We start from the raw sequence: 12,832 nt of genomic DNA, 5'->3' as shown, positions 1-12,832 counted from the left end.
GCCTTGGCTAGGCCTCTTAATCACAGCCTCTAAATCCTCTTTAGCACTTTGTTTTTTATTGTTTTCTGCCATGTTGGCCAAAAATAGTCAGGTTTTTCCTAATCATCATATTGACCAACTCAATTAACTCTGTCATCTTTGTTTTTTAAGTTGTAAACAATTCAAGACTGCATTGGCCTGAGGTTCACTCTGTTTTCTGTCTTCCTGTGCAGATAAAAGGCAGTGATGCAGGCTGGACACTGGGCTACATGTTAAATCTGACCAACATGATTCCAGCTGAGGCTCCCGATACACCCCTTCTGCCCCACGGCGGCTACGTCACTATAGTCACCATCATGGCCATACTGCTCTTCATCTTGTTCATCATTAGCCTGCGTCCTCTATGGCCCCGCTGCTCCAAACAGCCCCAGATAGTATAAACACACAAAAAAATATAAAGGTTACACTGAGAAAGGGAATATCTGTGAAGGCCTGTGAGTGTGAAGGTGACGGCTTTGCTCCCAATTTGTGAATACAGTAGTCAGCTTTACACTTTCCAGGCTCTGTGTGGAGGTTAAAAGTCAAAGTCTGCTGCACAACAACAGTCCCATAGATCATGTGGATTCAAGGACATTTCAGAAGGACAGAAACTTTGTCTCACAGGGGACTAAGCACTGCTTCTCTGGTTGAAGGACATTTTCTGTGTTTGTGTGTACATGTGCGTGTGAGAATGTGAATGCCTGCTTGAATGCGTGTACCCACATCAGTCTGCATGTTTGTCTTGAAATATGATGTGAATATAATAATGTATAAATAAAATAACCCAAGTTTATATAAAATATTTGATTTTCTTGTCTCGTGTACCTGTTTAAAAGAAATATAACCAGGTTTAAACTGTTTAATGTTGAATGATTCAATTGCATTTGATACAGAAAGCTAAGTTTGCAATGATTTAAAGTTCTGCTATTGATTAACACAAAACAATGAAAACAATGTAACTAGCAGCAAAAGTAGAACTGGAGGACTTTTTTTTTTAATTTACACCCTATTTAGCAGATTTGCTCTATAAAAATTCCAAAAAAAATAACACTAAAAATCTACCATATACTTCACATTTGGTGTAGCACTCCAGTAAACTGGGTCAGCCATGCCAAACTGTAATAAAAAGAGCAACATGTTTCAGCATGTCCCTCACCTTCAGTTGTAAAAGTAGCATGTTCTTTCAGTGCAACTATTTTAGCCTAAAAACACCCCCTAAAGCAGCATGAGACTTCATCTCACTGTAACAATTAGGCTCATGTAGGATCACTTTATATATATATAAAATGAAAGTGCTGCCCTCTAGGGGTAAATGAACAAACATTGCACTAAGACAACTCCAAACACATACATGCAGTTACTGGTGAATTACCTAGAAACAAACCTGCAATGAACCCTAACTCTTTCAAGGTTATTATGTCATAATGTACATGTCTAAAAAAGTATTTATCCCCTTGGATGTTTCATGATTTAATTGATTTTATAACTCAATCATGGCCAATATAATTTCCTGTCTTGAATGGCAAAGTTAAAGCAGATTTCTACAAAGTAAGGTCGATTAAATAAAAATATCTAAGGTAAAATAAGTCATTGCATAAATATTCCCTTTCTTCAAAGTGACTACCCTAATTATTTAGAGGTCCAGCCAACTGGTGCCAGTAGTCTCACAAGTAATGAAATGGGGGTCACCTGAGTGCGGTGAATGTGTCCCAAGTGATTGTAGTATAAAGACATCTGTGTCTGGAAGGTTTAGTCACTGATGAATCAGTATTCCTGGCTACCATTTTACCATGAAGGCAAAAGAACACTGCATCAACTCAGAGAAAACACTGTTAAAAGTATATCTCAGGGGATGGATACAAAAATATCCTAAGGCACTGAACATCCTCCAGAGTTCAGTTAAATCCATCAAGAAATGGAAGGAGTATGACACATGTGTAAATCTACCTAGATCAAGCTTTTCTCACAAACTGGGTGACTGTCAAGAACCAGTGAGAGAGTCCACCATGACACCTATGACTACTCTGAAGGAGTTACAAGCTTCAGCAGCTGAGATGGGAGAGACTCTGCATATAATAACTGTTGCCTGGGCTCTTCAGCAGTCAAAGCTTTATGGGAAAGTGGCAAAGAGAAAGCCACTATTGAAGAAAACACATACAATTTTGACCATAGTACACCAAATACTACACATCACTACAAACACACCATCCCCACTGTGAAGCACAGTGGTGGCAGTATTATGCTGTGGAGATGCTTCTCAGCTGCTGGCCTCGAAAGGCTTGTAAAGGTAGAGGGTATAATGACTGCGCCAAAATATAAGAAAACCCTAAAGGGAAATGTTATTTAGTCTGCAAGAGAACTATGGCTTTGGAGATTTATTTCCAGCTAGACAATGACCCCAAGCACACAGTGAAAGCTACACAGAAATGGTTTAAAGACAGCAAGGTGAATGCCCTGAAGGGGCTGAGTCAGGAGCTAGTGGCTGTTCACGCCTGTTCCCCATGCAACCTGACAGAGATTGAGAAGTTTTGCAAAGAAAAATGGAGTAAAATTGCAGTGTCTAGATGAATGAAACCTGGCTGAGACCTATCCACAGACTCAGTGCTGTGATTACAACAAATGCTGCATCCACTAAATACTAACTTTAAGGGGATAAATATTCAGATAAATTTTAGAAAATGTTATATCGCTTAAATTTATTTCAATCTTTTTTCCACTTTTTCATCCACCTTTTTGAAAATGTATGCATTGATAGTGTTGGATTTTCACCAGGATCATACCCACGTTTAAACATCTGGTATTGTGACAACCCTGCAGCTGAAGCACCATCTGTATCAAATATTAAACCGTCCTTTCCTCATATTTTGGTTGCAGCTAGGCCTGTCTGCTGCATAATGGAATAAATGGACTGTGTTTAAGCATGTTGGCAGGATGTGAAGTCCAATAACCACCTGTTGCAACCAGGAAGATGGCAATGTTTATTTTTTGCCATCATTTGATATTCATCTTGGAATCCTTTTTAAAAAATGCAACAGGCCACCAACAGGTACGTCTGATTCTCTTCGTGCTGCTCTCCTATTTCCAAGAGGGCTAATTTCCCATGCAAATACCACCATAGATTATATAATGTGCATAGAGCAGGTGTGAAATCATCCAGGAGCAAACTGTGCGGCTTTGGGATTACAACACAGAGACTTTGGCAGGAAGCAGTGCCTTGTGGGGTTTCCCTCCGCTCGGGGACCCGGCCCTTCCTCTGTGTCACAGATCTGGGTCTTATCTGCAGGGAATGGAGAAACAGTGGGAGAAAAAGAAAACAAAGCCATCCTGATTTTGATAGTCTGTGGGTGGTTCCTGCTTTTTCGCCAAAACTGCCTGTTGGTGTTGGCACTGAAGAAATGGAATCCATTTTACAGTGATTAAATGACTCAGATTAGATGCAGATAACCCAACTAAAGCATTCTCAGGCTCTTTTTATATTTTAAAAATACACTGAGGCAAAGGTAACAGTCAAAAGGGAGCATCAGTCTTTCTAAAAACGTACTGAAGATGATTTGTCATCTCAGTTTTCCATTAGAGGCAGACCCGGGTGCTGGCATGTAAGGTGTAGATTTACTGTCCTTCTGTAGAGATGCAGCCTGCTCTGACACTGAAGGGATGACCGGTACGTGATCCGAGATATCGCCAAGCTGGTCGTTCATGTGGTCCCTGTCAATGATGTTGGTGGTCTCAGAGTCCAGCTCCCGGACGTTCTCCTTGCAGAACCTCTGTCTGAGACGTTTCATCTGGGGAAGCTCACAACACGTCTCCAGCACCACGAGGACAAACACCAAGCCCAGCAGCAGGTAGACTGGAAAAGCAAACATTAACAACACAATAGCAGGCTGATTAAACAAAGATCAGTGCAGGGTGACTAATCAAATCAAGGTTTGGCTGATGTAAAAGGGTGGAGAAGCTACAAAATGTTTCTGGGTTTAACTTTGTAACAATAGCAAGTGTTGAAAATTTGTTAAACATATATATCAAATGATAACAAGCTGATTTTATGTTTCAATTCAACCCAAAAGTCCTCTGTGGCTTTGAACATCAATGATGAATTAAAAAAAAAACATAGAGAAGAACATATTCATGACTATTTTTAAAAATTATTTTAGTTAACTTTTCTCAGGTATTTCTTATGTCAGTGATAAGGCACTGACTGAAGAAGATGATCTGTAGATGACAGAAATATCTCAATACTTCTTAGATATTTTGAACCACAGTTAAGGATCATTTGACCAGTGCATGCATGTTTTAATACTGCCAATTTGTTGGTTGATCTAATCTTTATTGTTAGAGTATGTTGTTTGTCACGTGTTGAACTGCTAGTGCTGCCTCCCTTCCAAGAGAGATTTTTCTATCTTGATGGAATTAAAGTTTAACCCCTTCAGATCAAGGCCTGCCATGAAAAAGCTCCCTCTAAAGCCTATGAAAACAATGTTACTAAGAACAATACTTATCTGAAAACTGCTGAATTTCAATGTTTACTGAAATCTTTATTTCTTAGCCTTGGTAGCAGACAGAGACATGAAATTAAAAACATCTGAAAGCTTAAATCCTTAGCTTTAGCTGTAAGTAACTACCTTTGCCCTAAATATCAGCAACATATCTTAAAATACTCAATCAATTCTAAATCATCAACAGCCATCCTCTTCAAACATGTCCCTTATCCACTGAGTCATAGCTAGCAGGCTGGATGTCATATCATATTCTGGGTCATGGTCAACTCACTGTAGTTCCTTTTCCCCAACTACCACTGTAGTCACCTCTATATGCTCCCCTTGTTCAGGTTTTCAGCCATCATCTGTGACTCACTACTGATTAGGGCTGAACGATTTGGGAAAATAATCTAATTGTGATTTTTTTCTTACCCAATCTTGTGATTGCGATTTAATATGTGGTTATTTTTAAAACTCCTCATCTCATGTATTTTCCAACAAAAACAAGCAATAATTAACTCTATACTATAGCCATTATATTAGATTAGATATTAGATATACAGTGCTTAAAACATTTATTAGACCACCTGTCATATTTGTCTCAGAGACCATCCAGCATCATGAAGTGCTTTAATGCGGACTCTTTCATTTTCAGTGAGCTCTCCACGTTTTACCATTTTGAACAGGAATGAGGAATTTCAAACTGAATTCACCTTTTTATACCCACATTTGAGCCGGCTCACTGGGCTTCTCTGAGAAGTCAGAAATGAATCAAGCATAACATTCAACCACTAAAACTAATTTTTCTATTCAGGAATGCAAGTAAATAACTATAATTTGACATATTAATCAAGAAATAATAATGTGCTTTACTATTTTTTCAGGGTTTTTTGTAACTCAGTAAATTTGAAAATTCATGAATAATAATTATATTTTAGCATTAAAAATATCATTTGGGTTAAAGAGCTTCTACATATTGGTGTATTAACCATTGCAGAAACATAAAAAATATTTTGGTAATTACTAATGCTGTTAATTTAGGGCAGCTGTGGCATAAACCTTTCTTTGGGTGGTGGTCTAATAAATTTGTTAAAGGGAATGATCATTTTTATATAATTCTCATATTTAACAAGAAAAAACATACATAAATTAAGAAAATAGGATTTTTTTGTGCACTATTCTAAAAATAGGCCACTAAATTGATTGTATATGTAATGTGTAACATCTCCGCTGCAAAAACTGGTATTTTGACACAAATTTCAGGTTAAAGAAATACTGCACCTTCTGCGATCTGCGATCTTATTTGCTATTAACTGCCAAGCCTTACTACTGATCTTTAAAAACTTTTCTAAATGTTATGTCTGCATGAAAATTGGCACTGCTCATCACTTGCCCAATGCATCCCAACAGTAAAGTATGGTGGTGGCAGCATCATGCTGTTGGGGTGTTTCTTGGCAGCAGGGCCTGTGAGACTGGCCATGGTTGAGGGAAAGCGGAATGGAGCAAAGTACAGAGCTATTCTCAAAGACTATGTCAGATAAGAGTTTTGTTATATCTTATAATGATAACAATTAACAGGATGCACTTGTTTCATTGTCTGACCAATGAGATTTTGGTCAAAGGGATGTCATTGTCTAACTAATCAACCAACTGTCTGGACAGTGCCAACCCTATCTCCTAGTTCAATCAGTCTGATCGTGGTTATAACATAATAAATGTAAAACTAAAGACATTCCTACCAGTATCAGCTCAGCAGTAGTGTAGTGGAAAACATATCAGAAATATAATGCTAGCAGTGTTTTTGAGAACATGTTAGCCTCATAAGAGCTAGATTTTGGTGTGTCAAATGTTCTTGGAAGTATAATACCCATGTACTCTGTCAGATATTTCTACATTTTAACACACCCCATTCCCAACCTATAACATCATAAATGCAGATCTCAAAATCTAAGATGACTGGTCAGGAAATCAATGGTACTACAACCTTTAGAATTATACCCTGTATTAGCACGTCAGTATTTTTCCCCAATGAAAATGCTATTAAATGTGTTTTGTCAATAGTCTATGTTAGTAAATGCTAAGAGCAACCCCATTAAATACCATAGATCGCATTTATAACTTTCAACCCCCACATGGAACTTTGTTTTACATTCATTCTTATCTTAGTTATCAAATCACTTAGAAAAAGTGCTATATATATATAGAGTTTGTGTAGTGAAGTAGGCTCCATCAATCAGAGACATCACTGTGACACTCTAGGATAGTGGTTAGTGGCAGGAACTGCCAAAAACCATGGATTTCTGAAAACAAATGAAATCACACAAAGGTTTGTCTTCTACAGGGGCTTTAACCATTGTGTCATACTCAGGGAGCTCATGGTAAGTCTATCTTTAATAGTTATGATATTATAGTTAGTCATCAAATCTGCTGTTAATAAAATGTATGTAATTTTTACCTTTGTAACCATACTGTTGAGCTCTATTTCCTCCTACACAGTTTGGAAATTTATCTAACAATTTTTTTGGTACACTGTCAGCTTGGGTGTTTCCAGCAATAACTTCTGAGGTAAATAAGACACAGCAAAAAGACAGCCTTAAAAAGCAACATCGATGGCCATCCTTCTTCCTTGCTGAAAAGCAAAAATGTGTTACCTGTTCATAGATCTATGAACGAACCACTGCTCAATAGGATGAGAAAACTCCCCAGAGAGCACTTGAAACCATTTCTAGACTAATGGCTCCAATCTAATCTTGAAAAATGCTTTAACTTTTCAGAGATGAAAAATTGCAAGGTAGACGCATTGGCCTGGCAGTATCCTCAGCCTTCTACCCACCTGTTATGGCCAGCCTGTACAGCTGTGGGTGTGTAATATCCTCTTTGCTGTGGGTCTCTCCGGGAACATAATCCCCGAGGCCGATGGTTGTCAGAGAGATAAAGCAGAAATACAGAGACTCCAGAAAGCCCCAGTCCTTCTCCACACTGACAAAGATCCAAGCAGGGATGAAGAGGAGCAGCAGGGTCATGATGAGGGCTAAGCAGATAGCGTGTATGGTGGCTAGCTTTGATTTAGACATGGCCCATCGCCGGTGGAAGTAGGACACTGGGCGCCGAGTCACCACGACCATGATCCTTTGCACCACAACGGAGAGGAAGAAGAGGGTGATGGGGATTCCCAAGAGGGAGTAGAAGATGCAGAAAGCCTTTCCTTCATCTGAGAGGGGAACAGTGTGGCCATAACCTGAAACACAATAAAGCATAGTGTAACATTATACTCCTTCCACCTCTTTCCACTTTTGCACCATGAGTGAAGTTATCCAATGAGTAAGAGTTCTTGCCTGTGACTTTAGGTGCTCCTAAAGGATGCATGGTGCATATTCTTCGTCAGTACTTATTGCCTTGCTATGAGTTAGACTTTCTGATTTGGAAATTTCAGTGATTTGCTTTCAGGAACATTAACTTTACTCGCAAAGTGTTTTTTGCAGTCAGTAAGTACAATTAATGAGTCGCTGCCATTTATTTGTTTAAATCAGGCATCTGAAAAGTCACTCACATTATCTTATCCAACATTTATTTCTATAAACATACCTTTTGGCACAGTATTAGAATGTTTAACAAAGTGTCAACAGTTAATCCAACACCAGTGAAACCATTACACCGTCTGTATACATAAGACAAAATAAATGATAAAAAAGTGGCGTGAGTTCTGCCTGTTTTTTCCTTCTAAAACTCAATAAAATGACATTTTCATGTATTTTATGGACATTCTTTGATTTTCAGACCTTGTAAATGACCTCTTGCAGCCCACCTACAGAACCTCTGTGAGTCCCAGTCCACACTTTGGGAAGCACTGCCTATAAACTGAAATATAATGTGTTTTTAAAATGATAACATCGCTATTATTATGGTGACTGGTGTACAGAAACCTTATGATCCTCAATCATATTTTTAACTGAGAGAGAGCATTGTCCTAGTTGCCCAGATTTGTTGCCAACATTTTAAAATATAGGTCTAACTTGTGAGAATCCTCCAACTTTTTCAAATGTTGCCAACATATTTGTGCAATCTGGACAACTGCAAGAGTTTACATGTAAATTCTGATGAGTAAAATCAATATATTATCCAATATTATGAGTTTAGGATTTAGGATTGTTGCAGTGATATCAAACAGGTGTCAACATCATTAACATTTTAATGATTATGTAAATGCTTCTTAATTAGATAAAATAAATGAAATGATAATTCCCCATTTAAACAGATTATCTTTAAATAGATTATCTGCTGGTCAAGCATGTTCCTGTTAGTTGTTCTCACTCTAAATGATCTTTTACTGAGTATTAGGCCTGACATTTATTTTTTACCACAATCAGTGTAAACTAAATTTATGAAAGTACCCCAAATTTTCTCCCTACCCAGCTCCAGTGGAACACTAAACAGTCTTTGAGTTTCCCCACCCTGAGTATGATGTCAGAGGAAAATGGCAGCTGTGTTAATGTGGACAATTACAGGGTTATAATTAGAGGTGGGATTCCTCTCCAGGAGCCACTTAGCTGCTCTGACGCTCCACACGCTGAATAATAATTACACAGACGGGAAAGGAAAACAGATGCTCGTGGGAAACCAGCATGTCTTGTGAAAAACTAATCAGATTTTCAATTCATACTTCAGCTTAAATCCATAAATAAATAATGATCAAAATGAATTATAGATGGAGTTTCAGTGCATCCTTTCATAACCTTGCATGTTTGCTGAAGGCCAAAGCTCTGTGGATTTAACTTGCCTCTTATTTTGCAGGTTAGACTCGCGTATGTGTTAAGGATCTTCAAGGGCGTCATTTCTCATAAGTACTGCATATCTCCTTTCTAACGTCTCTTATCCTTCTTCTATACGCTGGACTACAAAAGGTTCAACATTTGACATGCTGTAGACTTTATTAAATAGCAGGGGTCACTATTTACTTTTGGCTAAAATTTAAGAGACAAATAAGAAAGAGACATGTTTGGCATTTTTATCATAAATAAAATAAAGAGTCTTGTTTATTTCTACATTGACAGGACTCTCATTTCGTTCGAAGAATTCGAAAATGGTAAAAAAAAATAAAAAAGTGATATAGTCATAACATGGTAGTAGTTCTAGTTATTTATGTGTTTTAACATTAGTTAACACAAACTATATGGAGAAAAGTATTTGGTAACACCTGTTAACTACTGAATTCAATCAGACCTGTTACCACAGATACATAAAATTGAGCACCTGGACATTTGTAACACAAAATGGGTCATTGTGGGGGTTGGGTGTGTGAAATTGTATTCCTTCTGGATATTACAGAGTTGACTGTAAGTGATACTACTAGGAAGTGGAAGCATTTAGGAACAACAGCAACTCAGCCATGAAGCTGAAGACCATGTAAAATCACAGGGTGGGAGCTTCATGGAATGGGTTTCCATGACCAAGCAGCTGCATGCAAGCCTCTCAACACTAAGTCCAATGTAAAGCATCAGATGGAGTGGTGTAAAGCATGCCGACGGTGGACCGTGGAGCATCGGAAACATGTTCTAGGGAGTGATGAATCACCCTTCTCCATTTGGCATTCAGATGGGCGAGTGTGGGTTTAGTGGGTGCCAGGGGAACATTACATGCCTGACTGTGTTGTGAAGTTTGGTGGAGGAGGGACGATAGTTTGGGGATGTGTTTCAAGGTTTGGGCTAGGCCCCTTTTGTTTTCAGTAAAAGGCAATCTAATGCTTCAGCATACCAAGACCAACTTTGTGGCAACCTTTTCCAACATGACTGTGCCCCACAGCAAAAAGCAAGGACTATAAACACATGGTTTGATGAGTTTGGTGTGGAATAACTCGACTGGTCCAACAATAGTGCCTGACCTCAAAAATGCGCTACAGAATGAATAGCCAAAAATTCCTATAAAAAGTCTAAAATCTTGAGGAGAGCCTTCAAAGAAGAGTGGATGCTGTTAAAGCTGCAAAAGGGGGCCAACCTCATATAAAAATACACATATTTGAACAGAATGTCCTTACAGTCCCGACTGGTAGGATCGGCAGGTGCCAAATACTTTTATCCATATAGTTTACATCATAGTGGGGGTATTAATATTTTGCCACAAAATATTTAGTAGAATAATATATAGAACCCTGTTCATATACTGACATATTTTTTACCTGTTATAACATGTAAATGTTATTTTTTGCAATCTCAATTTATTCATCCAGTAGTCTCCAACAGTGCTGATTATCTCATGATACCAGTTTCTTTAGAAACTTGGTAAGATTACTAAAGGGAACTTGTTTACAAGAAAAATGGAGTGAAAATAAAATGAATAAGTGATTGGCCTCTTTGGGCTTCTGTAGTAATGACGGCTACGTGTACTTTCATGATTTAAGAGAAGCAATTTGAATATTTTATTCTTACAGATAAATGTTCTAAGTGGTAGCTTACAATTCAAAACACGACAGCTGGTTATATTCAAGCTTAAAACCATGCAAAGATGCTTCGTGACCCTGGTTCTTCCTGACCTTTCATGAAAGAGAAAACTTCCAAAAGACACCCAAAGGCGACCACAGCCTTTAGCTCTGGTTTTGACTGTAAACTGGCACACCTAGCTGGCCTCACCTGTCGTGGTCAGCACGGTGCTGGTGAAGAATAAAGACGACACAAAGTCCCAGTTGTGGTTGCTGTCGTTTCCCACTACGGACACTCCATAGTTACTGGCCTCCAGCGCGCGGACCAGCAGCTCCTCGAGGCGCGCCTCGGACACACAGGTGTTGTTGCTCAGGAAGTCTCGTCTGGCCTCTATCAGCTCGCGCCGAAGTTTGTGCTCGTACGGAAGCTCAATGGCAGAGAAAATTGCTGCGCCGATTATGAGGTAAAAGATGTAGCCAAAAATGAGGAGCGCAAAATTCATCGCTGAATGGTGTCTCTCTACAAACCGAGAACACCATTCTGAACAACCGCGCGACATCTCTCAAGTTATCACGTCAGATAACACGTCAAAATGTACCCACTATTCCTAGTCTAAACACGCAGACAGCTGTTTTAAAGGACTATTAACTTCTTTTCTTTCCGAAGTGGTTAGACCCGTCTTCCTCATTCTCCACATCTCACTGGAAGCGGGCACCGGTGACGTCACTCCCTGACTGCAGCAGGTAGAGTGTACCTAAGTGTACCTGAGCGCTCTAGAACCGGTTCAACAGGTTTGATGTTTTCAGTCATTACAAAGGATTTAGTTTCCTCGAGGCACAAGGTCAACCCTGATTTATTTCTGTACTTTTGTATTTTTCAAACACGTCACAAGACACAGACGGTGGAAATTATGTAAGAAAAAGGAGTTAACAATACAATAATGCTAAAAATATATATTAAATAGAAAATAAATACAGAAATGTGAATAAGAAATGGAAAATAGTGTTAATTGAACTCTAATGTAAAGTTATAAATTACTAAAAACAGATTTTTTTTTTTATTTACTTCATAGTTGTAGCTGAAATATCCCCTTTAAGAGCAATTTTCTTTCTTTAGTATCCGTGGAAGATAAGGGGAGAACCCTTTTTAGTGTAACACCTCAAGAAAAATGAACATTTAAAAAAAAAAAAAAAAATTTACAAAAAACCGTCATAATGCTGAAGAGGAATACCTGGACTGTTGAAAAAATGGATTGCTAATAAAGAAAAACCTAAATATTAAAAAAAAAGTAAATAAACAGATGGTTGAACTGTTAAGGAAGTGGAATGGTCCAAAAAATATAAAAATGTTGAGGAGAAAAAATCCACAATTGGCAGAAGAACGTCAAAATGCCAAGGGAAACATTCTGAAATGTTGAAAAGCAGAGTTGAAGGCAAATAAAAAAGTGAAAATCATGAAGAAAAAAGGAGAAATTATGGAAAAAAGTTCAAATGTAGATCAATAATTCAAACTGTTGAAATAAAAAAGGTGGTGCCATGGGGGAAAAGGGAAAATATTCAAGCTTAATATACTAGCTGAAAAAGTTAAATTGTTAAAAAAAAAAAAAAAAAAAAACTCTATTAAATAAACTGTTACATTTTGAGAGAATATAAGTTAAAAATGCCAAAATAATACAAATCAAATTATAAAATGATATTGTTGGAAAAAAATCATGCGTCCTTCATCAGGACGTCATGTCCTGATGAAGACTTGCTTTAGTTGAAACACATAGATATCCCTGTTCAGTAAAGGACTTTAATTTAATCAGTTTGCATCAGATTTTCAGCTTTGGCTGCTATTTCTACCATGGACTTTATATTCAAGTAATCTGGCAAGTTACTGTTTTTTCTTTTTTGCACTATGTCCTCTCATCCTGACGAGCACCGG

The 12,832-nt window shown here is 38.0% G+C and overlaps 2 protein-coding genes across 5 annotated transcripts in view; one reads left to right on the top strand and one right to left on the bottom strand.

Annotated features, from left to right (window-relative positions):
* The window catches only part of entpd1 (ectonucleoside triphosphate diphosphohydrolase 1), a 32,155-nt gene extending 31,330 nt beyond the window's left edge, over positions 1-825 (top strand). For all 4 annotated transcript variants that reach the window (XM_041815126.1, XM_041815128.1, XM_041815127.1 and 1 more), the window contains one exon: positions 213-825. In XM_041815126.1, coding sequence (XP_041671060.1) covers positions 213-419 — 207 coding nt within the window. In that variant the 3' untranslated portion in view covers positions 420-825. The remainder of the gene's footprint in view (positions 1-212) is intronic.
* A 1,023-nt stretch (positions 826-1,848) lies between these two features.
* Positions 1,849-11,576, bottom strand: LOC121528011 (potassium channel subfamily K member 1-like). Its single transcript, XM_041815106.1, has 3 exons — positions 11,117-11,576; positions 7,327-7,731; positions 1,849-3,865 (listed from the first exon to the last, which is right to left on the bottom strand). Exons 1-3 carry the CDS (start codon positions 11,463-11,465, stop codon positions 3,573-3,575), a joined length of 1,047 nt encoding a protein of 348 aa, XP_041671040.1. The 5' UTR covers positions 11,466-11,576; the 3' UTR covers positions 1,849-3,572.
* Positions 11,577-12,832: the final 1,256 nt, after the last annotated feature.

The sequence above is a fragment of the Cheilinus undulatus genome, linkage group 20, assembly GCF_018320785.1.
Source record: "Cheilinus undulatus linkage group 20, ASM1832078v1, whole genome shotgun sequence".
In the NCBI taxonomy this organism is placed as follows: Eukaryota; Metazoa; Chordata; class Actinopteri; order Labriformes; family Labridae; genus Cheilinus; species Cheilinus undulatus.
This window is presented reverse-complemented; position numbering and strand designations above follow the sequence as displayed.

Bases quoted from the DNA above. Each gene is read 5' to 3' on its own strand.
- LOC121528011 (XM_041815106.1), bottom strand. From the start codon at position 11,465: ATGTCGCGCGGTTGTTCAGAATGGTGTTCTCGGTTTGTAGAGAGACAC. The intron at 7,732-11,116 runs GTGAGGCCAGCT...ATTGTGTTTCAG, and splicing joins CACCGTGCTGACCACGACAG to GTTATGGCCACACTGTTCCC. The intron at 3,866-7,326 runs GTGGGTAGAAGG...TTGCTTTTCCAG, and splicing joins GTACAGGCTGGCCATAACAG to TCTACCTGCTGCTGGGCTTG.